Raw genomic sequence first — 23,304 nt, 5'->3', positions numbered from 1 at the left:
ATTCAATACTTGCGTGCACGATAAAGGAAGCATCTGAGAAAATTATGTTTTGACGATACTGGAAATTTTTTTTCTTTCCTTTTATCATAGACGACATCGTATATATATATGAAGAAACATGAGAATGAGAAGAGAAACTCAAACATAGAAGTTTCAAAAATATATTATCGCCAGGTCCCCATGCAAAGCAAAGGCACGTGCGTCTGATTTGCATCAAAGTTTGTGGACAAATTATTTATTTTCCTTTTCGTTTTTTTTATCGATATGTTTCATTTTCCGTTTATTAAAAAAAAAAAAATCGTGCTTTACAGATATAGGAATGTAAAATGCTCAAGTAGTAAGCGGAATGTTTTTCCTGATCATCAAGATCCCTAGTTATTCTTCTTAAAGTCATTAAGACTAATCAAATCATCGAAACAACTAATAAATTAAAGAATTTCATAGACATGAGATCAGTAAAAGTATTTTTAGTTTAAATTTTGTCAACGAAACAATATTGCTTTCTTGTATTAATAAATAAATAAACACAAAACTGCTTTTTTGTAAATAGTTTTACTAGAACTTTTTAAAAACTTCAATATCCTACTATATTAATTGGGAAGTACAAATATAAAATTAACCTTAAAATGTGTAAAAATTTACATTCACTTGCCATTAGAAAACCTTAATTAATTAATTAATCTTTATTAATTATTAATAAACAAAAAAACCATTAGCAGATCAAATTAAATTAAAACTACAAAAGTAAATAGAATATATTCGAATCTAAACTAATTTGTATTTGAAAACAAAAATATTATTAGAAAATTAACAGCTAAGATTTTAAAAATCTAATCGAATAAAATCTACAATTACAAATTTTATCAACATTTTTTACCAGCACAAGTTAAATTTTTTATTAAATATCTAATCTAATAAAATCTATATCAGTTATGTTTAACAGCTTAGATTTTAAAAATTAATAAATAACATAATACCAAAATAAAATATTATAAATTTTCATCAAAAAAAATTCAACCTGCGGTTTTTCGCGGGTTAGTACCTAAGTATAAAAATTAAGAGCTCTATATATATATATATCATCTTATTTCTGAAACTTCCTGATTTTATTATTTTTTGGTTATTTTTCTTGCATGCATGCATATATATTGTAAATTGTGGTAGTGCTAAATCTTATAGTTATAGGTGTTATAAGCATTGTAAATTGTGGTTCGTAAATACTTGTGTTGATTTTCATTAGACAGTTATTTTTCTAGCTTACTCAAAAAATGAAGATATGCATGTATATGTGTATATAGTGAGCATATATAATAAAAACAAAATCAAATAAATTTAACTTATTTTATGTAATCCCGCCACTTGGGAGACAGATCACTAGTTAGTTGAAATGGAGGCTTTCAAGCTTCCGATCCAACGCACGCAATCTCTCTCCTCTCTTCCCTCATCCCTCTTCTCTTCTCTCTTTTTCTCTCTTTCTTTCTCTTTCTAAAAACTCGTCTAATGGCAGAGATCTGCTGCGTCAAGGAGATCCAAGAAGAAGACGTCGAGAAGACCCGACCCGAGTTAGATCTCCCTGATCATGAAGATCCAACGGTCAGCGACGAAGATGGGTGCAAGACTCCAACATCGTCCGATCACAAGATTCCGGAGGTGACGTATACGTTATGCCCACCGGCTCCGAGAAAACCTAAACCGAACCGGTCTTCTGGTACGAAACGAAAATTAACGCCGGTTAATGTTGTTAACCGTATACCGATTGATCTGAGCCGTGAGATCGAGATGTTCTTCGAGGATTTGGACCGTAGGATCAAGAAGTCACGGAAACAATAAAGAACAAGATTATTGCCTAATTGGTAGTGATCGTTGCTCATTCCTAATTCTTGACTGTGTGGTGGTAATTGATCCTTTGAATTTATCATCTTCTTCTTTTCTTTTTTTTTTTTTGTTAATTATTTATGTATAATTAGCTAATAACAATAAGAAACTTGCTGTCAAAAAAAAAAAAAACAATCAGAAACTTATGTACTCATTTAATTTGGATTTGTACAACTGAAACAAAGTCAAAGCTCACATTTATAATTTCTTCGTTTCAATGTCAACATTAACTTACGTTTTCAATGCATGTATTATGTATACATATAGTATTATTTAATCTTTTTGATTTTGATATCTTTGATTTTTGGAGAGCAATAAACATTTTCATAAATATATTTTTTATTTTTTAAAAAAAAAACAAAATTTGGACCATTTTTCTACATAGTTTTGTTCGTAAGCAGCGTAATCAACATATCTAAGTTTTATTTTTGTAATTTACTACCAATCTAGCTAATTGCATGTCTCTATAGTTTTGATATAAACTTAAATCTTTTAATATAAAATAAATTAAAAAAAAATAAGAATGTATAAACACTAGCTTTGAAATACTATATTTTTCCACATAAATTAGCTAGTATCTTCGGGTAGTTCTAATTACTTGATTGTATTTATTATCTAAAAACATGTTCACAAGCGACATTGACAAGGGGCTCGTCCGAAATAACTGAGTATAAATTCAGTTTGAAACTGAATAATGTAATTTGCCAGATTCAATTTTTATTAGATTATTTATGACATTTTTTTTTGAAAAATATATAATTTTAAAAATATACTCCTACGTCTGAACTTTTTGGTTTTTACTATCAAGATGGTAGTTTTACACAACTCTATGTCGTAGGTTATTAAATATACTAGTATTTGTTTACACTTTTTAACAACATATAGTATTTATTACCTGATTAGTTTTAATACATTGAAAGTCTCTTTTTTTTCTCATGTCGCACAAATCTATACTACTAACATACTTGATCAGTGACAGAAAAATAAATTTAACAAACCTTAATTAAGATTTGTCAAGAAAAATATAAAAGTCAAGATTTCTACTGAAAGCAAACAAGGATCATGCTTCCTGCTTTGGGTACACCTTGTTGTGATCGATAAATGGATTAATATTAAATACTTCTATTTATGTGTGTGCCATTGTAAACACGGGGTTAAAATGCACATCAACCAAGAAGAATATCGTTGAATTGCATAAATTTGTAGAATTAATTAGATACATACATATATTCTTCTACTTTCATGTGTGATATACAGAGGGGAGTATAAAACTAGTTCTGTAATGGAGCTGACTGCAATAATTATGTACTAATATCAATTAAATGTATAAATAACTAATGATATTTTGTTGGCAAAACAAAAGTTAATAATAATGACCTCTTTTGTTATCTCTTACTATAAATCCAGGCAAAGTGGTCAAAGTAGCTAAAAACACAGAGAGTAAAATCACTCTTATCCGAATATTGAATTTTCAGATCCGGATCGGAATAGGCCAATTTACCCGGGTATCCGATCCGTAAACACGCCTAATTTGAAGGACACATAAAATTGTTTCAAAAGAATGCCACGGTTCTCATTCACTACTTGCAAATTGCAATATATTATGCACGATCTCACTTTCTTCCTACAAATTTATACAATATCTACTACAGTTTGTTTAGTATTGTGTTTAGTGATGAAACGATGGTTAATCTAGGCCATTAGAATTAGTTTATGATGTTGTCATATTTTTTCTTTTGCTTTCTGTTATAGCTTTTCTAATAATTAACTTATAGGGATTGAAAATAATGGTTGTTTCTACGCAAACGGATGACTCAGCAGAGCATTTGGCCAGGACTCAGTTCAGTATATTTCTTCTCAAGGTCCAATTGGTTAACTGGAATAAACACAAACCAAAGTAAGGATAAAAGGAAATGTCCAAATTTTTTATTTTATTTTATAAAGAAATAGCTCAAGAAAGCCAACCTCTCAAAGCTTGCCTCTGATACCAATAGTTTCTCTTCGCCAGATGTGTCTTTCTCATCTTCTTTGGTTGGAGAAGCTAACTGCAGATTCTGTAAAGGTTCCTGGATGTTCAAAGAACTTAATCCCTTATAACTTATATATATTATATTATACATGGAGCAACGAGCTATATCAAATGTTTAAACACAATGAATGCAGAAGAGCATACCCATAGATGTGAAGCAGCAAGAGTTTCCCCACCAAAAAAGTTCCTTGCGGTCACAAATGGATCCCTGTGCATGCATAAAGTATGAGGGAAGTGTGGTTTTAAGATGTAGAACACTAAACCACTGAAAGGGATACCTATGTCCTGTGGCGGCAAGCTTAGCACTTTCTGCAATGGCTGATCTATGACAGACGGATTTCTTGACCGAGCTTTGAGAAATTGAAATTTGACTGAGATACAAGAAACTCCATGGCTTCTACTAGAGACAACATTTAAAGCAGTGTGTGCAACTTTCCTCCGCTGAACACCAGACGAGTTTGCCTCTTGAAAGTCAGACATGGAATCAACTGGGACACTAGAGAGTCACTTGACCAACTTTATATCATCCCAAATAGCAATCTCGTTGGCTTTAACTTCTAGGAGATCCCAACATCTGTCCATGTAAACTTCATAATATGAAATCTCTGCTCTACTTCCTGTCTTTTCGCACATAGACAGAATGGTGGACATGGTCAATGGCATAAGACCTGGTAGCTCATCGAATCCCTGATAATAAAATGCAAAAAAGAGATCATGAAACCAATATGAGGAAGCAAAGATTATATAATCTAATAATGACAAATGATATTTTTAAATGGTTGAAAACGTGAAATCCAATATTATAAGACTGCGAAATTAGTGTCAAACCAACCTCAATCAAGATCTGGCGAATGAGAAAACCTTGAACCATTCCTCGTGTTACATAGATACACCTGCAAAAAGAAACATACCAAGGTAAAAAGAAAGGGGAAGAATGTGAAATATTTGCTAATTCAAAGGGGGGGGAGGGGGCAAGTTGTAAAGTGACAAATTTGGTAGATACTCCTACCAGTCGTGGAGCCGAATTTGATCAATGTTTTCCACCATAAGACAGCAACATCTATGAATATATCCAGTGGGATGAATTTTTAAGAATGACCTGCATAATTAGAGCAAAAGCAAACATGAACAGAGAGCACTCCGTATTCATATGGGTAAAAATCTAAACACAACTTAAAGCAATTATAATTGGAGTTACCTTTGTAATGACATAGCTTAGATGCCAACAAGCTTTACCTCTTTGGTATGTGCCTTCACCTCCCTTATCCATAAACCATTATACTTCTCTTCTTGGTGCCAAACTTTAAGTTTTTGTTCGCAGTAAGTAGCTAGCGACATACGGATGCACCTAAAAGTGTAAAACAAACTGGAAAAGTTAACTCATAACCAATCTGGTTCCAACAGAATCTCACATGTTTCTTGAGATTCAGTCTCATCCTAAGTAAAACAGTTTACATAATAAAATCTTTTCCACATTGTTCCTGGTAAAGAAAAAGGGATGCATCAAACTTAAAAGAGCATGTAGAGAGCAAATAAATAAAGGCATATTCAAGTAGAGCAAACACCTCAGAAGAAGTGCAACAGCATCGAAAAAGCCTTGAAGAACAGAAGATAAGATGAGCTCGTTTTCATTTTCGCCTCCAGTAACAAAGAAGTGAAGGTCCTGGGCAAACATATAGACAATGATGTTATTGTCCAACAGTGTGATCTCAGCTGCACACAGAAGTTAAAACGAAACATCTATAAGCGATTTGAAAGAGACAGTATGTATATACAAAGTGAGGAAACCCAATACACAGCCCATGAAAATAAATTGTGTAGATAAATAGTATGTCTTACCTTCTGTGCGAGCATTGGTCTTAGAGGTCTTTGAGAATACAAATTTCTCAAAACTTAACTTGGCAGCATTAGTTGACCAGTCATCCGAGTAATACTTGACGGCTACACGCTTTTCCTTCAGAGTCTAGAAGAAGAATGTTCTTTACCAAAGGACATGAATCCTATTCCATGTAAATTGGAAATTCAGTAATTAAGTACCATGGGAGAAGTGAAGCAGGTTATCCAAAAAAGATCATGTATAGTCAAACTCCTACAGATACACATAAACATTCAACAGGATATAAGGCATATGTACTTACATGAGACATTGTTGTAAGACTTCAGATATACCTGAAATAGTGACAAAATATAGCTGTTATCACCGTTACAAACACAAAACCAAGTATTTCAGCAATTTCGATTTTTGACAAGATATTAAGTTCATACAAAAGTGTATAAAGAGTATTTTGGACTCAGCGAGTACATACATGTACAAGTGAAGTCCCATTGAAGTTGCTATCGACATATTTGGACTCTCCCCAAAGAATTTCACACTGTGTTCAAGTAAACGAACCTTTAATTCTGATTCCTCAGACTCATAAGCTCCTTTGTTGATGTGTTTGAATCAGAAGAAATCATGAAAACATGAAAACACAGAACAAGAAGAAATCATAAGAAGATTTTGGTTCCAACAAAATCTCACATGTTTCTTGAGATTCAGTCTCATCCTAAGTAAAACAGTTTACATAATAAGATTTTGGTTCCAACAAAACCTCACACGTTTACATAACTAAGTAAAACAGTCTCAAATTACCATGTAAATCTGTGTATGGTTCTTTGTGTTACGGGTTGTTTTTTTTTTTATGCGCTGTTCTTGAAAGTAGTCTTTTAACATTGCAGGAAGTGAACAAGAGTCAGGTCCGGCTTTGGCGATGACGGAGCTGAAGACAGGGATCTACAGTGTGGAGTTTGGTTCGTTTGTATCACCGTTGCAAGCTTTTTTTGTGTGCGTGACGGTCATAACATGTGCTGCCGAGGCAAAAAAAACACCGTGAAAGCTTCATCTCCTTTGGCTCCGCCTCTATCTCCTGTTGGAATAATAATCCCCTGTTAAACCCAATGTTTTAAGAGACTAATGACAGCCTAACTTAATAATCATGCGACGCGAGTATATAAAGAGAGAGAGAGAGAAAATTAGTCTGCCTTGTCATTAAGAAAAACACACACAGAGAGAGCAGAGACGACGTACCAGAAGAAGAAGAAGCAAGAAGCAAGCTCGAATTCGAATCAGAATCATGGTATCACTCATTACAGACGAGCAGATGAAGCTGGAAGACCTGATACATCGTCTCGGTTGCAACTTCCCGACGTCGTTGAATCTATGTTCCGGTTGTGATGTGAATTTGAATTATAAAACAAGTTACATTGTAATTTTTGTGTTCTGTGTTCGTAAACGACGAGTGAGACAGTGGCGACTGAGATGTTGGAGATAAGCCGGTTAGATTTTTCCTTCTATTTCATTTACTGATGCGATGTTTTAGGTTGTTGTGACTGAGATTGGTCTTCCTCGGGGCGGTGAGGTCAATGTTCCTGCTGAGAACAACACGGCTCCGGGTCGAGCAAAGATCGTAGCCGGAGACTTCTTCTGCTTGTCCACAGTGTCCAGTGGTGGTGCTTTGGTAATCTGTAAACCGGTTATAAATTGGTCCAACACTGGTTTGCAATTTATAACCGGTTTGCAGATTACCAAAGCACCACCACCGGACACTGTGGACAAGCAGAAGAAGTCTCCGGCTATGATCTTTGCTCGACCGGAGCCGTGTTGTTCTCAGCAGGATCATTGACCTCGAAGACCAATCTCAGTCACAGCAACCTAAAACATCGCATCAGTAAATGAAATAGAAGTAAAAACCTAAACGATGTGGCTTATCTCCAACATCTAAGTCGCCACTGTCTCAAATTACAATGTACGCTTGTTTTATCGTTCAAATTCAAATTCACATCACAACTGGAACACAGATTCAAATTTTTCTAATTCTTTCCCTAATCACAACCGTTCCAAGAGGAAGACGAAATTACCTTCTTCCATGAGAAGGTAGGGAAGCTCTCCTCCAGTTTCTTCAGGATGAACGTGAGCAGTTCCTGGCCCAGATCTTCTCCCCCAGAGGTATTGGTCGGTCCTCCCTCAATATTGAGTTTGAAGAAGTTTAATTGTGGTGTGCTCTTTTCTTTTTCTTTCTAGGGTAAAAAATCTCCCTTCGTCTTCAACCCGATCCAATACGGTCCAGCTCCTCCGGCTTCTACTCCTGGGAAGAAGAAGAACAACCCACGCTCGACGGTACTTCTTCCGTTTCTTGATTTGACTCTCTCAATATTGGATTTGAAAGAAATTTTTAGTAACTGTCTTTTTTTTATTTCTAGGTTAAATCTCCTGTCGTGTCGAAGAAGAGGAAGGGTGGGTAGAATTGAAGGAGAGGTGGCGACCTTTACTTTCACGACATATTATAGAGTTTTATTTATTTATTTTATAAATATCAATTACTCTATTATCCTATTATCGCATTTAGATGCTAATGATGAACGTTAGCACATAGCTGGATTCATCATTATTACCTGGTTGGTTGTGGAATGTTTTCAAAACGATGTGCACAACTGCATCTTAATGTTTTTTTTTTCTTTTTCAAATTAAGTAGTCAATGATCCACCCAGTAAAAAAATTCATAGAATCCTTGTTAATTACCGCTGAAAGATTATTACACAACATGAAAAGAATTTTGTTTAGTTGGTTTTTAACTCACACAGTCAAAATTAAATGTAAATAAGCTACTCCTAAAACACCCCCAATCAGTAAAAAGAAAAGCATCACCGCGGCCCACACAGCCAATGAACCGGCTTTAAAATCTCCTGTAGGCCCACTACTCTGCCACGCACAATCTTACGTGGCAATTGATATGAACGTTTAGGAGCAGTTTTCCAATTTTCGACAAGCGCTTTTCACTATTTGGACAATATCGCTTTTTCCCTTTTGTTTAAGGATTTGGAAAAAGGAAGGTATCCATCGCTTCTGAACCGTCGGATCAATCCCAAACTTAATCTAACGGTTCATACCACATCACAGGAACGTTCTGGAAACGCAAGTCTCAACCATATAAAACCAACGCTCCGTTTGCTATTCTCTTCACAAACCTAAAAAATTCCTAGCTCTCTTCTCTGCTCTAAGAACTTTTCGTCTCTTCTTCTAAAGCTTTTTTTTTGGTTTCTCTGTTATTGTGATAACAATGTCGGGTAAAGGAGAAGGTCCTGCGATCGGTATCGATCTTGGTACTACCTACTCATGTGTAGGAGTGTGGCAACACGACCGTGTTGAGATCATTGCTAATGATCAAGGTAACCGAACCACGCCGTGTTACGTTGCTTTCACCGACACCGAGAGGTTGATCGGTGATGCTGCGAAGAACCAGGTCGCTATGAACCCTGTTAACACTGTCTTCGGTATGTATACTCTCTCATCTTATTATGTACTCTGCTCTTGAGAATGCTCTGGTTGTTGTTTCCTGTATGAATTAAAGTGCGAATTTTTAGGGCTAGTATAGGATGATCTTTAGGGTTTGAGTTAGATTACGTATTTGCGTTATACATGTAAGCTGATTATGAACTATTCCTGTGGATTTGTTGAAAAGTTAGGATTTTTATCTTCTCTGACCAAAGTATTTAAGTTTAATTTGATGATTTGGTCTGTAGTGTTCACTTTGATTTTGATTTTTGTGTGTTCGGTCTATTGATTTTGGTTTTGTTTAATTTTGACAGATGCAAAGAGGTTGATTGGTCGTAGATTCAGTGATGCATCTGTCCAAAGCGACATGTTAGACTACTATGCGGAAGCGTGAAACCGGAAACGTACCTTCACCGGTTTAGTGACGAATATGGCATGAATCGTCTGAGAACTGATGCAGAGATCGGGGTTGAAATCACAGATGGAAATCAACCACAAGCCACCGTTCAAGTGCTCTTTCCGTTGATCTCTCGAAGCTTTCTCTCTCTAGAATGTTTTACTCTCTCTCTTTCAATGTCAATGGACACAAGTGTTGTCCAAGTTTTTTTTCATGTCTCTGCGTAATCCTCCTTTTATATACAAGGCAAGAGACTTCACGAACAGCCACAAATGAGTTTCGCATCTTTTAGAAAACAACTTCTCTATTACACCGGTTCAATTAAACCGGTTCGGTATGCTCCAAATCATGGGCGCAAACCGACCACAAACCAACATCTCCCACTCGCACATGATAGGGAGCATAATTAATACTAGAGAAATATTAAAGTTCAGCTCGAGAATCGAAACATGGAAACCATACAACAAATGAACCGTGCGACCCTGCGAGTACACCTGCACTTGGGAGCTAACTATGCACCTGTTAGGAATACATAACTGCTACAACCCTAAAGAAAATAATTGCATTTCAGCATGTCTCGCTGTCCCCCAAACTCATTTATCTTTTACATCAATCTTAACATATCTTATCCCTATAGCATATGTTAGACATTTCACATCATGTGTTCACTATATTCAAACTCCAATTGAGTGATATAGTGGCTGGCCAGCAAACACATATGTCAATGTAAAATCAAATAGTTTTTCCCTTCCGTACTTATGTCTATCCATTCTAAACTAACCGCTTTCCTAGCATGTCCCATAAGGCTAATTATTCCATAACCATTGGATAAACATACTAAAGTAGCGAACATTAGCTTATCCCTTCAGAACATAGACGAAGGTTCAAGGGTAACTCTTGAAACCATAGTGTGGTTTATAGGAACTCACATTGCGGATGATAGGGATTATAAATAAAATATCATTCGCTTCCTATATTGTCGGACTAGCACATGTGGTATGACTCACATGTCATAGTAGTTAACTCTTTTCAAAAAAAATATGTCAATTGGTTAAACCAAGTACTACTATGAGGATCAAGCTACTATCATCTCGCTGTCTAACGCCTGATTATGTACTTATCCCGCTCTTCCAAGTATTCATGATTTTGGGTCAATCATGATTGATATCTTAATAAGCATATCTCATCTTGACTCTTTATCAAGGCAACATTAACTAGCCTTACAAAGGCAAGCTCCCACTAGCGCCAAGCTGGTCATGTCTCATCTCAACATCTCACAAAGAAATTTGAGGTGATTGTTCATGTGAGTGAACCAATCTCCTACTTGGTGACACTTCTTATTATTTGTGTGTAATATGCAAACATAAAAAAAATTGACCGATGTATATGATATCGAGAAAAAATATATATATCATTAAATATATATGTAACATCCAATACAAATACAACGTCAAATGACAAATTTTTCATAAGTACACAAATCAAATTCTACGCAGACCTAAAGCTCGAACATGAGCGAGATAAACATCTCTTGGGATGGGTTTGGTAAATGGATCAGCTACCATCCTATGCGTAGATATGTACTTAATGACCACCTCCTTATTTGCCACAATGTCTCTCACGAAATTATTTTTGATTGCAATGTGCTTTGTCCTTCCATGATACTTATGATCTTTCAAGAAAGCAATACACGCTTGACTATCACAATGAATAGTCACAGGGCACGAAGCCTCTGGAGTGATCTGTAAGCTTTCTAAGAATCTTCTTAGCCATACAGCTTCTTGGACTGATGCTGAACATGCAATGAACTCAGCTTCCATTGTGGATAGAGCTGTACAAGATTGTTTCTTGCTACTCCAAGTGATAGCACCATTATTAAGCAAGAAAACATATCCTGAAGTCGATTTGCGTCCATCCATGTCGCCACCATGGTCGGCGTCTGTATAACCCATTAAACGCAAATCACTTCCTTGATAACACAAGGAATAGTCCATTGTTCCTTTCAAGTATCTAAGAATTCTCTTCACTGCCATCCAGTGTTTCCTCCCGGGGTTTGACTGGTAACAACTTACTAAGCCAACAGCATAACAAATATCCGGCCGGGTGCACATCATAGCATACATCAAGCTGCCCACAGCACTAGAGTATGGGACTTTTTCCATCTCTCGTTTCTCTTCAAGGGTCTTAGGGCACATATCAAGGTTTAGGCTTTCACCTTTCGCAATTGGAGTGTCAATGGGGTTACTGTCAAGCATCTTAAACCTTTCAAGGATTGTACGAATATATGACTCTTGTGAAAGAGCTAATAAATTCCTTGATCGGTCTCGGTATATCTTAACACCAAGAACAAAATCAGCTTCTCCCATATCCTTCATCTCGAAATGAGATGATAACCATTTCTTAATAGTCATGAGAAACTCCATATCATTTCCAGCCAACAATATGTCATCGACATATAAAGATAGAATTACAAAGGATTGTCCAGTGCTCTTGACGTAGACACAATGGTCTTCACTAATCATCGTAAAATCATAAGAGGTAATAGCTCGATGAAAGCGAAAATACCATTGCCTAGAAGATTGTTTTAGGCCATATATTGAACGTTTGAGCTTGCAAACTTTGCGCTCTTGGCCTTCTACAACAAAACCAACTGGTTGTTCCATGTAGATTTCTTCTTCTAGTTCCCCGTTAAGAAACGCAGTCTTAACGTCCATTTGATGTAATTCTAAATCTAATCCGGCGACTAAGGCTAGAATAAGGCGAATTGAGGCAAACCTCACCACTGCTGAAAACGTTTCCTCATAATCTATACCTTCTTGTTGGGTATATCCTTTCGCCACCAAGCGAGCCTTATACCTATCTATGGATCCATCCGCCTTTCGTTTGATCTTAAAAATCCACTTGTTTCCGATCGCTCGATGTTCTGGCGGAAGATCAACCAAGTCCCATACTTGGTTTACCTTCATAGATTCTAGTTCTTCTCCAATTGCAACATTCCATTCATCTGATTTTGGGCAAGAGAGAGCCTCATAAACAGTTCGAGGCTCTAAGTCATCATGGAGAGCAACCATGAAAGCTTCCCCTTCGATCTCAAAACGACGTCGGGGAATGTTTCCACGTCTACTTCTACGCACCTCTGACTCTTGTGATTCCATCCTATGAGAATCACTAACCAATGTATCTCTCCCACTAAGTTGAGATAGTTCTCGTGAACTTTCACCAACTTCCACAGATTGGTTAGTAGAAGTAACATTAGTCGGGTCATCCATCTCTTGAAGATGAAACGCCTTATCAGTCTCTCCCCTTCGAGGAAAGTCATTTTCCAAGAATGTAACATCTCGTGATTCGATTTCTGTTATACCTCCATCTGAGTGTTCGCCGATAAGCACATAACCCTTAGAGTGCTCAGAATATCTTATAAAGATACACTTCTTTCCTCTAGGACCCAATTTTCCATGAGGATGAGAAGTATCGCGAACAAATGCTGCAGACCCCCAAGGTCGTCGATGCATTAGGTCAGGTTTTCTCCCTTTCCATAACTCATAAGGAGTAGAAGTAACAGATTTAGAGGGCACACGGTTAAGTACATAGGCAGCAGTCATTAATGCATCACCCCAATATGAAATTGGAAGGTTAGCTTGTGCCATCATAGACCTAACCATTTCAAGAAGCGTTCGATTTTTTCTTTCCGCTACACCATTTTGTTGCGGTGTATATGGGGTAGTCAATTGCCTGACAATACCTTTTTCATCACACAATTCTTTGAATTGTTCAGATAAGTATTCACGACCTCGATCTGTTCTCAAACACTTGATCGTCCTCTCCAATTGATTTTCGACCAAAGTGATGTAACGTCTAAAACACTCTAGTGCTTCTGATTTATGAGAAATCAGGAACACATGCCCGAATCGAGTGAAATCATCTATAGGGTGATAAAATAAAAATCCCCATGCCTTGCCCTCACATTCATCGGACCAAAAATGTCGGAATGAATTAAATGCAATGGATATTCAGCTCTAGTTGCTTTTCCAAATGGTTTCCTTTTTGCTTTTCCGGCTAAACATGGTTCACATGTGTCAAGATCTATTCGGGCGAGAGAGCCGAGAAGACCTTCTCTAGCCAATCTATTCATTCGATCAACACCAATATGACCAAGTCTAGAATGCCACACATTTATTTCAACATTTGTAGAACTTGTGACATATGAAAAACTTTGATCAACATTACTAGTAGTAATATTCGTAGTTCAATCAAGTACAATAAAACCATCACAAGCATAACCATAACCGTAGTACACAGACCCTAGAGTAATTTTTAAACACATGTCATGGAAATTCAAACCAAATCCTAACTTAAGTAAAGCTAAAACAGAGACAAGGTCCCGACGGATTTCAGGAGCATACAAGACATCATGTAAGATAAGTGTTCCTCTGCCACTCATGTGTAGCTGACAAGTGCCAATACCCAGTACCGCAACTTTGGAGTTATTTCCTACATACAACCATCTTGAACCTTTAGGTATCCGCTGGTACTCGACATACGCATCTCGATTCCTAGTTACGTGGTCTGTTGCTCCTGAGTCTACAATCCACAAAGGATGAGATTCGGTAAGCATAACACAACTAGAAACAAAAGCATATTTGCAAGTAGAATTTAAGGATAATACCTTCTTTGCCTCAGTGCATTCACGAGCAAAGTGACCCATGGAGCTACAGTTGTAGCAATTTATTTTGGTCATATCCTTTTTCCCTCCACGCTTGCCACGCTTGGCAAATTTTTTTCTGCTTCTTAAGTTCAGGTTGATAGGGAGCCTTGTTTCCTTTGTTACCTCTCTTGCGCTTCAAGCTTGAGCTTGAACTTGCAACATTGGCCTCATTGAAGGGTTTAGCAGCCTCTAAGCGCTCATCCTCTAACTCAAGATGACGTGATATATCCTCAAAGGATTTCACATTAACATTATGCGTCATTTGAACCTTCATATGGTCCCAACTTTCAGGCAACGAGCGGAGAACTGCTTGGATTTGCTGTTCATCAGATATAATTTGACCAGCACCTTTAAGCTCTCTAATCATGGTTGCCATGACTCTAAGATGCTGCCTCATCGAATGATTTGGGCGCTTCTTGTAGTCATTAAACCTCTGATTAAGTCTCCTAAGTTTGGTGGCTGAAGTGGCACCAAACTTTTCTTTCAACGCCTCCCACATGCCTTTAGCAGTGTCATACTCTTCAAACTCACACATAAGATCATCTTGCATGCAACTCAGCAACGTAATGCGAGCGATGCTATTCTTTCTTTTCCAGACAACATATGCCTCTTGATCCCTTCTATGTTGAGCGGTAGTACCCTGTTCAGGCTCTTCCATGAGATGGAAAAGAGTCTCTTTCACCTCTTGCTCTTCAAGGACATACTGGACTTTGCGATACCAAATATCGTAGTTGTCACCATCCATTTTGTCTCCTCTATTGAGCTCCGCAATAATATTCTTACAAGCCATGCCTGTTGGAATATTCAAAGACATTAATTCGTTTGCATATTTATTCACACATAACATACATTTTGCCATAAACATAAATCAATCTAGTGTAACTCAATTTATAATACAAAATCGAGAGTTCACTATGTTCCCAATCATCACCCGTATTACAATCTTGTCACAACAAATTAACTTATATCATGCAAAATTTTAAGTTCTAAACTAAACTAGAACTCCCACTTAATTAAAGTATTTTCTAACATGAATTAATAAATAAAACATGCTTCATTAAAAAAAAATTTTGACTAAAAAATAATTTCAGATTCTTAATTTCCTTATCACGACAAAACTAGAGAAATTTAATTTTTTTTAAAAAATTTGGACATACCAAACTCATTTTATTGAATAAACAATATATGTTTTAAACAAATCAGAATCTGCCACATGGCGATTACTGTTCATCGTCTTCCTTATACATATATTAAACGCCCATTTACACGAAAAAATTTCGGCCCCTATAACTCTCTGTATACTGAACGAAATTAGGCGTGCGATATACCATTAGAAAGAGAATTTCAATATCTACGCACGGCCACCGAAATCATGCAATTACGGATTTTGTACAGAGAGTTATGGGCGAATTAAAATCGGCGGTTTATTCACATATTGTCTCAAATTTATGCATTCAAATTCGGTTCTCAAAGCGATATGATAACTAAGAATGAAAAACATGCCAGAACCGTAGCCAAATGCTCTGATACTAATGTTAGACTACTATGCGGAAGCGTGAAACCGGAAGCGTGAAACCGGAAACGTACCTTCACCGGTTTAGTGACGAATATGGCATGAATCGTCTGAGAACTGATGCAGAGATCGGGGTTGAAATCACAGATGGAAATCAACCACAAGCCACCGTTCAAGTGCTCTTTCCGTTGATCTCTCGAAGCTTTCTCTCTCTAGAATGTTTTACTCTCTCTCTTTCAATGTCAATGGACACAAGTGTTGTCCAAGTTTTTTTTCATGTCTCTGCGTAATCCTCCTTTTATATACAAGGCAAGAGACTTCACGAACAGCCACAAATGAGTTTCGCATCTTTTAGAAAACAACTTCTCTATTACACCGGTTCAATTAAACCGGTTCAGTATGCTCCAAATCATGGGCGCAAACCGACCACAAACCAACACGACAGGAAGTTGTGGCCTTTCAAGATCATCTCTTCAGGAACTGCTGAGAAACCAATGATCGTAGTCAACTACAAGGGTGAAGAGAAACAGTTCGCCGCTGAGGAGATCTCTTCCATGGTTCTCATTAAGATGCGTGAGATTAGTGAAGCTTACCTTGGCACCACTATCAAGAACGTTGTGGTAACTGTTCCTGCTTACTTCAATGACTCTCAGCGTCAAGCTACTAAGGATGCTGGTGTCATTTCTGGTTTGAATGTTCTGCGTCTCATCAACGAGCCCACTGCTGCTGCCATCGCCTACGGTCTTGACAAGAAGGCCACAAGTGTTGGAGAGAAGAACGTTCTGATCTTTGATCTTGGGGGTGGTACTTTTGATGTCTCTCTTCTTACAATTGAAGAAGGTATCTTTGAGGTCAAGGCCACTGCTGGAGACACTCATCTTGGTGGTGAAGATTTTGATAACAGAATGGTTGACCACTTTGTTCAAGAGTTTAAGAGGAAGAGCAAGCAGGACATCACTGGCCTCGCAAGACCCCTTAGGAGGTTGAGAACAGCTTGTGAGAGAGCAAAGAGAACTCTTTCTTCCACGGCGCAAACGACTATCGAGATTGACTCTCTCTACGGAGGAGCTGACCTCTTTGCTCCAATTACCCGTGCTAGATTCGAAGAGCTTAACATGGATCTTTTCAGGAAGTGTATGGAGCCTATAGAGAAGTGTCTCCGTGATGCTAAGATGGACAAGAGCTCAGTCCATGAAGTTGTTCTTGTCGGTGGTTCCACCCGTATCCCCAAAGTTCAACAGCTTCTCCAAGATTTCTTCAATGGTAAAGAGCTCTGCAAGTCTATCAACCCTGACGAGGCTGTTGCATACGGTGCAGCCGTCCAGGGAGCTGTTGAACTTTGGGGATATGGGAAGACCTTCTCTTGCTTGATGTCACTCCTCTCTCCCTCGGTCTTGAAACTGCTGGTGGTGTCATGACCACTTTGATCCAGAGAAACACAACCATCCCGACCAAGAAGGAGCAGGTCTTCTCCACTTACTCAGACAACCAGCCCGGCGTGTTGATCCAGGTGTTCGAAGGTGAGAGAGCCAGAACCAAGGACAACAACCTCCTCGGTAAATTCGAGCTCTCTGGAATACCTCCGGCCAAGGGCGGATCCACGTTAGAGTAGGGAGGGGCAGTTGCCGCTGTCAAATTTTTTTAGACTAATACTATTTTATAACAGTTTTGAATTATGCCCCTGGTAATAAATTCTTTTTTGCTCCTGTTACTCAGGTTTTTCTATATTCACACGTTTTTGACATCAAATGCGTCTTCCAATCTATACAAAACCAAGTTAAAAGTCCAATTTGTCTATTTATTTTACCAATATTTCAACCCGTATACTTTTAATAGCATTGTGTTACTTAAAAAATTAACCAATTTTTTTAAATGGATTGTCTTTCTTAAATAAAATTGGAGTTATATTTTTTACCAAAAAACTTGAATTCTTATAGAAAATTTTTTCCGTTTCAATTAAAATTTGCCCCGGCTAAATTTTTTTTCTAGATCCGCCACTGCCTCCGGCTCCACGTGGTGTTCCTCAGATCACTGTCTGCTTTGACATTGACGCCAATGGTATCCTCAACGTATCTGCTGAGGACAAGACCACCGGACAGAAGAACAAGATCACCATCACCAATGACAAGGGTCGTCTCTCCAAGGATGAGATTGAGAAGATGGTTCAAGAGGCAGAGAAGTACAAGTCTGAGGACGAGGAACACAAGAAAAAGGTTGAAGCCAAGAATGCTCTTGAGAACTACGCTTACAACATGAGGAACACCATCCAGGATGAGAAGATTGGTGAGAAGCTTCCCGCAGCAGACAAGAAGAAGATCGAGGACTCCATTGAGCACGCTATTCAGTGGCTCGAGGGTAACCAGTTGGCTGAAACTGACGAGTTTGAAGACAAGATGAAGGAGTTGGAGAGCATCTGCAACCCAATCATTGCCAAGATGTACCAAGGAGCTGGTGGTGAAGCCGGTGGTCCAGGTCCCCATGCTATGGAAGAAGATGCTCCTCCTGCTCCAGGCGGTGCTGGCCCTAAGATCGAGGAGGTCGACTAATCAGTTGGATAAGACCTGTTTTCTTTGAATCGTTAGAGACTTTTTATGTTGTGTTTTTGGTTAGTATTTTTTTGAACAATGGCTGGTTTGCCCAGCTATGATGACAAATACTTGTTCTCTTTTGCTCATTACTTCTACTTTAATGGTTGTACTAACCATAAAAAATAGTCATTTTTTTAATATAATTACAACCAAACATATTTTCAATTGAAAACAAAAAGGTAATTCTTGTAACAACAACGAATAAGAGAACTCTTTAGTAAATCATCAGCATCGTATATATAGTATATACCTCTTGTTTCCACCTTCCTCTTCCTGCATCTTCTGTACTCCCTTTATTTCTCTAATTTAACGTTATTAATGATGTTATACACATAGTATTGTTTTGTTAATTTTCTATTGGTAAACTTAAATTTTCAATACGAATCTATTTAACATGTAACTGTAATTTTATTTATTAAGTTCAGATTTCACTTTATGGGAATATATCAAAGTGTTACTTTTGATTTCTACGTTGTATCCACAAATTTAGAATGGCAGGGATCCCTTGTTTCTCTCCTTTCCACTATTCTCCCTCCAAAACAAAATTCACACAAACAAACGATGAAGAATAAAAAAAAAAAAAAGGTTTGAAATTAAAAAAAAAAAAAAAAAAGAAAAAAAAACCAAAGAGAGGATTTGAATTTGATTGAGGAGATAAACAAAAATTCTGGAAGTTTCTGAAACATATGAACAGTAATGGCGAATCGAGGCGGCGAAAACGGGAAATTGGAACGGAGGAAGACGATGACGATGAATTGGGCGGGGTTAGGCGAGGTCGAAGACGACGACGATCACTTTTTCGATAGCTCTAATCGTATCTCCTCCGTCGTGCCTTTGGATTTAGCATCATCTTCAGATGAGGAAGAAGGTGACTTCGACGATTGCCGGATCTCTTTTTCCTCTAACGTATCTTCCTCCTCTCGCGCTGCTCCTGCGCCGGATATGTCGCCGGATTATGATATCTGGATGTCGGCGCCGGGATCTATCACGGAGCGTCGCCGTCGGCTTCGTAATGGAATGGGACTTGAATCTAGGAAGAATATGCTCGGAACTATCTCCATCCAGCGCGTGAGTGAACCTACGGCGGCGGCGGGTGGATCCTCCTCAGGTTCTCGCGTTGCGGAATCGAAGGTGGAGGAGTTAGATCAGAATTCTTCTCCGGTGGATCAACGAGTTCATCGATCTCCATCGATGTCGGTTTTGCTTGTGCGGTCGAGATCTGATTCCGATATCGAAGCGTCTACAGCTGAGAAAAAGAGGAAAGAGGATATGTTAGGGAAAACGCCGAAATCGCGATTAACTAGAACCACGTCTGCGATTGGAGCTCCGTGTGCGAGGATTTGTCCCTACTTCACCCAAACGCAAGCCTCGCCGTCGAACACGCCAAACGGTCAGCAGTCTCGAGGGCAACGTAGCGGCGTGTTGCTCTCCTCGGTAGTCTCCAATACTCAATTCAGTGCTTTTTTCTTGATTAAGAATCTCGATACTGGGAAAGAGTTCATAGTGAAGGAGTATGGTGAGAGTGGAATGTGGAATCGTCTTAGCGATTTGCAAACCGGTAAGCAATTGACAATGGAAGAATTTGAGAAAACCGTTGGATATTCATCTGTTGTTAAGGATCTCATGAGACGAGAGAATGCGAATTCCACACTTGATCTTCGGAAATTTAATTCGTATGTGTCAAAGAGTTTGAGAGTAAGCAAGAAGAGAGGAGCTGCTTTGTTAAAGAATATAAAGGGCGTTGCTCATTCTATGAGCTCCTCTAAGGTTTCAGAGAAAGAGAAGGATTCAAATGGTGGTAGTAGTGGTACGTATAGTCCAAAAGTAGCGGAGAAGAACGGTGAGCAAACGAGTCAATGGGTGAAAGTGAGGCATTCAGGGAAGTCTCATAAAGATTTGAGTGCTCTGCATATGTGTCAAGAGATTCAAGCTCATCAAGGAGGTATTTGGACTATGAAATTTAGTCCAGATGCTCATTTATTAGCAAGTGCAGGGGAGGATTGTGCAATCCATGTGTGGGAGGTTCAAGAATGTGAAATCATGTCAATGAATGAAGGCAGCTTGACACCGATTCATCCTTCAATGTCTGGTTCTACAGATAAATCTTCTACGGAAGGTGATGCTGCTGAAATGCTACCGGATAAGAAGAAAAAAGGGAAAGGTTCAATGAGTAGAAAAGGAAATCAGATACCAGATTATGTCCATGCACCTGAAACTGTGTTCTCATTATCAGATAAACCAGTTTGCTCTTTCACTGGTCATTTGGATGATGTTCTGGACTTATCCTGGTCTCGGTCACAGGTTAATTTATTATCTCCCTTTCTTGCCAACATTGATGATTGCAGCCATTGATGTCTATTGACAAAGTTAACAATACCTTACTCGATATGCAGCTATTGCTTTCATCTTCCATGGACAAAACTGTGCGGTTGTGGGATATTGAAACTCAAAGTTGTCTAAAGCTATTTGCCCACAATGACTACGGTAAGACAAGAATATAAATAAAAGCTCATCTTCCCTAAATGTCATATGGTTTTTAGAGATTCATGTCTTCCTCTGTTGTTTTTAGTTACTTGTGTACAATTCAATCCATTGGATGAAGATTACTTCATCAGTGGCTCCCTTGATGCCAAGATCCGTATATGGAACATATCAAACCGTCAAGTAGTTGAATGGAATGATCTAAAGGAAATGGTTACCGCGGTTTGTTATACTCCTGATGGTCAGGTACATAATAATCTTGAATTGTCACGGGCATATACTTGCATTAACGAGCTCGTATTGATATCTCTATGATGTTTGGTAGGCTGCATTTGTTGGTTCAATCAATGGGAATTGTCGGCTTTACAGTGCAGAGGGTATATATGCTAAAGACTTATTCTGTTTTGTAAACGACGTATATTAACCTTAAATTCTTCAGAAAGTTTGTAAAATTTATTTTCTCTAATGATTGATCAGATTGCAAGTTGGATCAAACAAACCATATTGATCTGCAAAACAAAAAGAAAGCTCAAGCTAAAAAGATCACAGCTTTCCAGGTTCCACTCTTATGTTAAAACGTTTACATTGTTGTTTTCTTTTGCTTGTAGATGCTTTTTCAACTTACCGTTGGGTTGCATGTAACAGTTTTCGCCAATTAATCCATCGGAAGTGCTTGTAACTTCTGCTGATTCACGCATTCGGATTCTTGACGGTACTGAACTTGTTCAAAAATTCAGAGGTATGAATGTCACTCAATCAACTCCATTCGTTTCTTCGTTCAATTTCACAAAGTAAAAATTTTAAATCTCGTATTTACCCATAATCCAGGCTTCAAAAACGTTAACAGCCAAATGACAGCATCTTACACCGTAGATGCAAAGCACATTGTCTGCGCAAGCGAAGACTCACAGGTTTACGTGTGGAAACACGAGGAGCCACGACTAGGAATCACCGGTAGAAAAACCGTCAACATGTGTACATCTTACGAAACATTCCCTTGTAAAGATGTTTCTGTGGCAGTCCCGTGGAATGGCGTTGTAAAAGGCGAACCACCATCTGCACAAACCCAATCGAAAAGAAACCCGAAAAAAACTTCAACTACCCAGGAAAACGTGACCACAAATAAAAAAACAGGCCTCCCACCGTTACCTAAGAAGAACAATGAGGGCACCACAGATGGAGCAACAGAACAACATCAAGAAGACGATCCCATGCCACAGATTCCACAAAACGAATCAGAGAACAACACAGGAGAGTCATTAAAGCATGGGGATTCACCTTCTATATCAATCTCCTCTCGGATTTCATCTTGGTCTTGGTTTGATAGTAGTGGTAGTCATGGAGCACATGCGGTTCAGCCAACAGCTTGGGGAATGGTTATCGTTACAGCCACAATCAAGGGCCAAATCCGGGCTTACCAAAATTTTGGATTACCTCGCAGAGTCGGTCGTCAAGGCTCTCTTTTTTGACACAACCGTTCTCAATTCTTGTACATATATATGTATATTTTATATGGTGTATTATGTGTAGCTCTCACGTATTCATGCATAGTCTACTGAGTTTATTTTGTATACTGTATACACAGTCAAAGAAGAAGAAGGAAAATTGATACATAGAGATTTTAAATTCTGATGTAAGAGTCTCTCTACCTTACAAAACGAACACAGATCCAATACCGTAGGAACATACATACAGACAAGAGATTACAAAAGCAGAGTCTGCAGAGACCGCACTTGTATAGCTTGAAAATGTATTAAACGAGGATTAAAAATACTATTTGGAAAAAAAAAAAAAAAAAAAAAAAAAAACTGATTTGTATTCCTTAAACTTACAGTTTCGGTGTTGGACTATAAAAGAATCATGTCCGTACGAATTCATGCTAGCATGGAGCTTAGCTGACTGACATCCCTAGTTTTAAATTAGAACCTAGAAGATTGTAAAAACCGTTACGCTTACAAGTTACACCTGACCTGAGTTTAGAATTAACTGGTAAATTTGAATACTATAATTGTATATTGTTGTTGAACCCATATTTCTTTAAAGAAAGAAATAGAAAGCTACAAAAACAGTATGATGTGGTCCAAAAAGGATAAAGTGTTTTTGTCTCTCGAGGTACACTGGACGAAGCATATGGTCTTTTGTCCATACCAGTTTCTTTTCTCCTTTTCTCAATTTCGAGCTTCTATAATTGTAACGGTACTCTGATTGTGTTGTGTATGCTATTTTCTTTTTGTTTTTTCCATGTCTATTCATTAATTTTTATTTTTGTCAATGGTAAAACTAGAAATAAGATTATTATTCGGTTGTTTTACACACACACCAAAAAAAAAGTTACTCTCTTCGTTTCATAATATAGGATGTTTAGAGAAGTATTTTTGTTTTATAATATAGGATATTTCCAACTT

General features: G+C 37.9%; 4 protein-coding genes and 1 pseudogene across 5 annotated transcripts; 3 read left to right on the top strand and 2 right to left on the bottom strand.

Annotated features, from left to right (window-relative positions):
* Positions 1-1,364: 1,364 nt before the first annotated feature.
* On the top strand, positions 1,365-2,079 carry LOC104708906 (cyclin-dependent protein kinase inhibitor SMR3). The gene has a single exon (XM_010425563.3). The coding sequence runs from the start codon at positions 1,501-1,503 to the stop codon at positions 1,828-1,830; it is 330 nt and encodes a 109-aa protein (XP_010423865.1). The 5' UTR covers positions 1,365-1,500; the 3' UTR covers positions 1,831-2,079.
* Positions 2,080-3,423: 1,344 nt separating this feature from the next.
* LOC109126019 (coatomer subunit zeta-2-like) lies at positions 3,424-6,051 on the bottom strand (annotated as a pseudogene). The gene is made up of 10 exons (XR_015563625.1): positions 6,043-6,051; positions 5,744-5,904; positions 5,470-5,617; positions 5,141-5,252; positions 4,914-5,003; positions 4,737-4,797; positions 4,183-4,591; positions 4,049-4,112; positions 3,841-3,941; positions 3,424-3,751 (listed from the first exon to the last, which is right to left on the bottom strand). The product of XR_015563625.1 is annotated as a coatomer subunit zeta-2-like (transcript).
* Positions 6,052-8,917: 2,866 nt separating this feature from the next.
* Positions 8,918-18,376, top strand: LOC104708909 (heat shock 70 kDa protein 1-like). The gene is made up of 4 exons (XM_010425565.3): positions 8,918-9,214; positions 9,530-9,584; positions 16,276-17,158; positions 17,960-18,376. Exons 1-4 carry the CDS (start codon positions 9,001-9,003, stop codon positions 18,374-18,376), a joined length of 1,569 nt encoding a protein of 522 aa, XP_010423867.2. The 5' UTR covers positions 8,918-9,000.
* On the bottom strand, positions 13,815-16,106 carry LOC147940587 (uncharacterized). Its single transcript, XM_087463435.1, has 3 exons — positions 15,905-16,106; positions 14,279-15,109; positions 13,815-14,193 (listed from the first exon to the last, which is right to left on the bottom strand). Exon 2 carries the CDS (start codon positions 15,105-15,107, stop codon positions 14,322-14,324), a length of 786 nt encoding a protein of 261 aa, XP_087319561.1. The 5' UTR covers positions 15,108-15,109; positions 15,905-16,106; the 3' UTR covers positions 13,815-14,193; positions 14,279-14,321.
* A 513-nt stretch (positions 18,377-18,889) lies between the features above and the next one.
* LOC104708905 (uncharacterized) lies at positions 18,890-22,525 on the top strand. Its single transcript, XM_010425562.3, has 7 exons — positions 18,890-20,719; positions 20,812-20,902; positions 20,988-21,145; positions 21,225-21,276; positions 21,377-21,456; positions 21,545-21,638; positions 21,728-22,525. The coding sequence occupies exons 1-7, from the start codon at positions 19,115-19,117 to the stop codon at positions 22,366-22,368; spliced, it is 2,721 nt and encodes a 906-aa protein (XP_010423864.2). The 5' UTR covers positions 18,890-19,114; the 3' UTR covers positions 22,369-22,525.
* The last annotated feature ends 779 nt before the right edge of the window (positions 22,526-23,304 follow it).

The sequence above is a fragment of the Camelina sativa genome, chromosome 8 (genome assembly GCF_030686135.1).
Source record: "Camelina sativa cultivar CO46 ecotype springtype chromosome 8, ASM3068613v1".
NCBI lineage: Eukaryota > Viridiplantae > Streptophyta > Magnoliopsida > Brassicales > Brassicaceae > Camelina > Camelina sativa.
The sequence above is the reverse complement of the archived record's forward strand: the minus strand, read 5'-3'. Positions and strand labels throughout refer to the sequence as shown.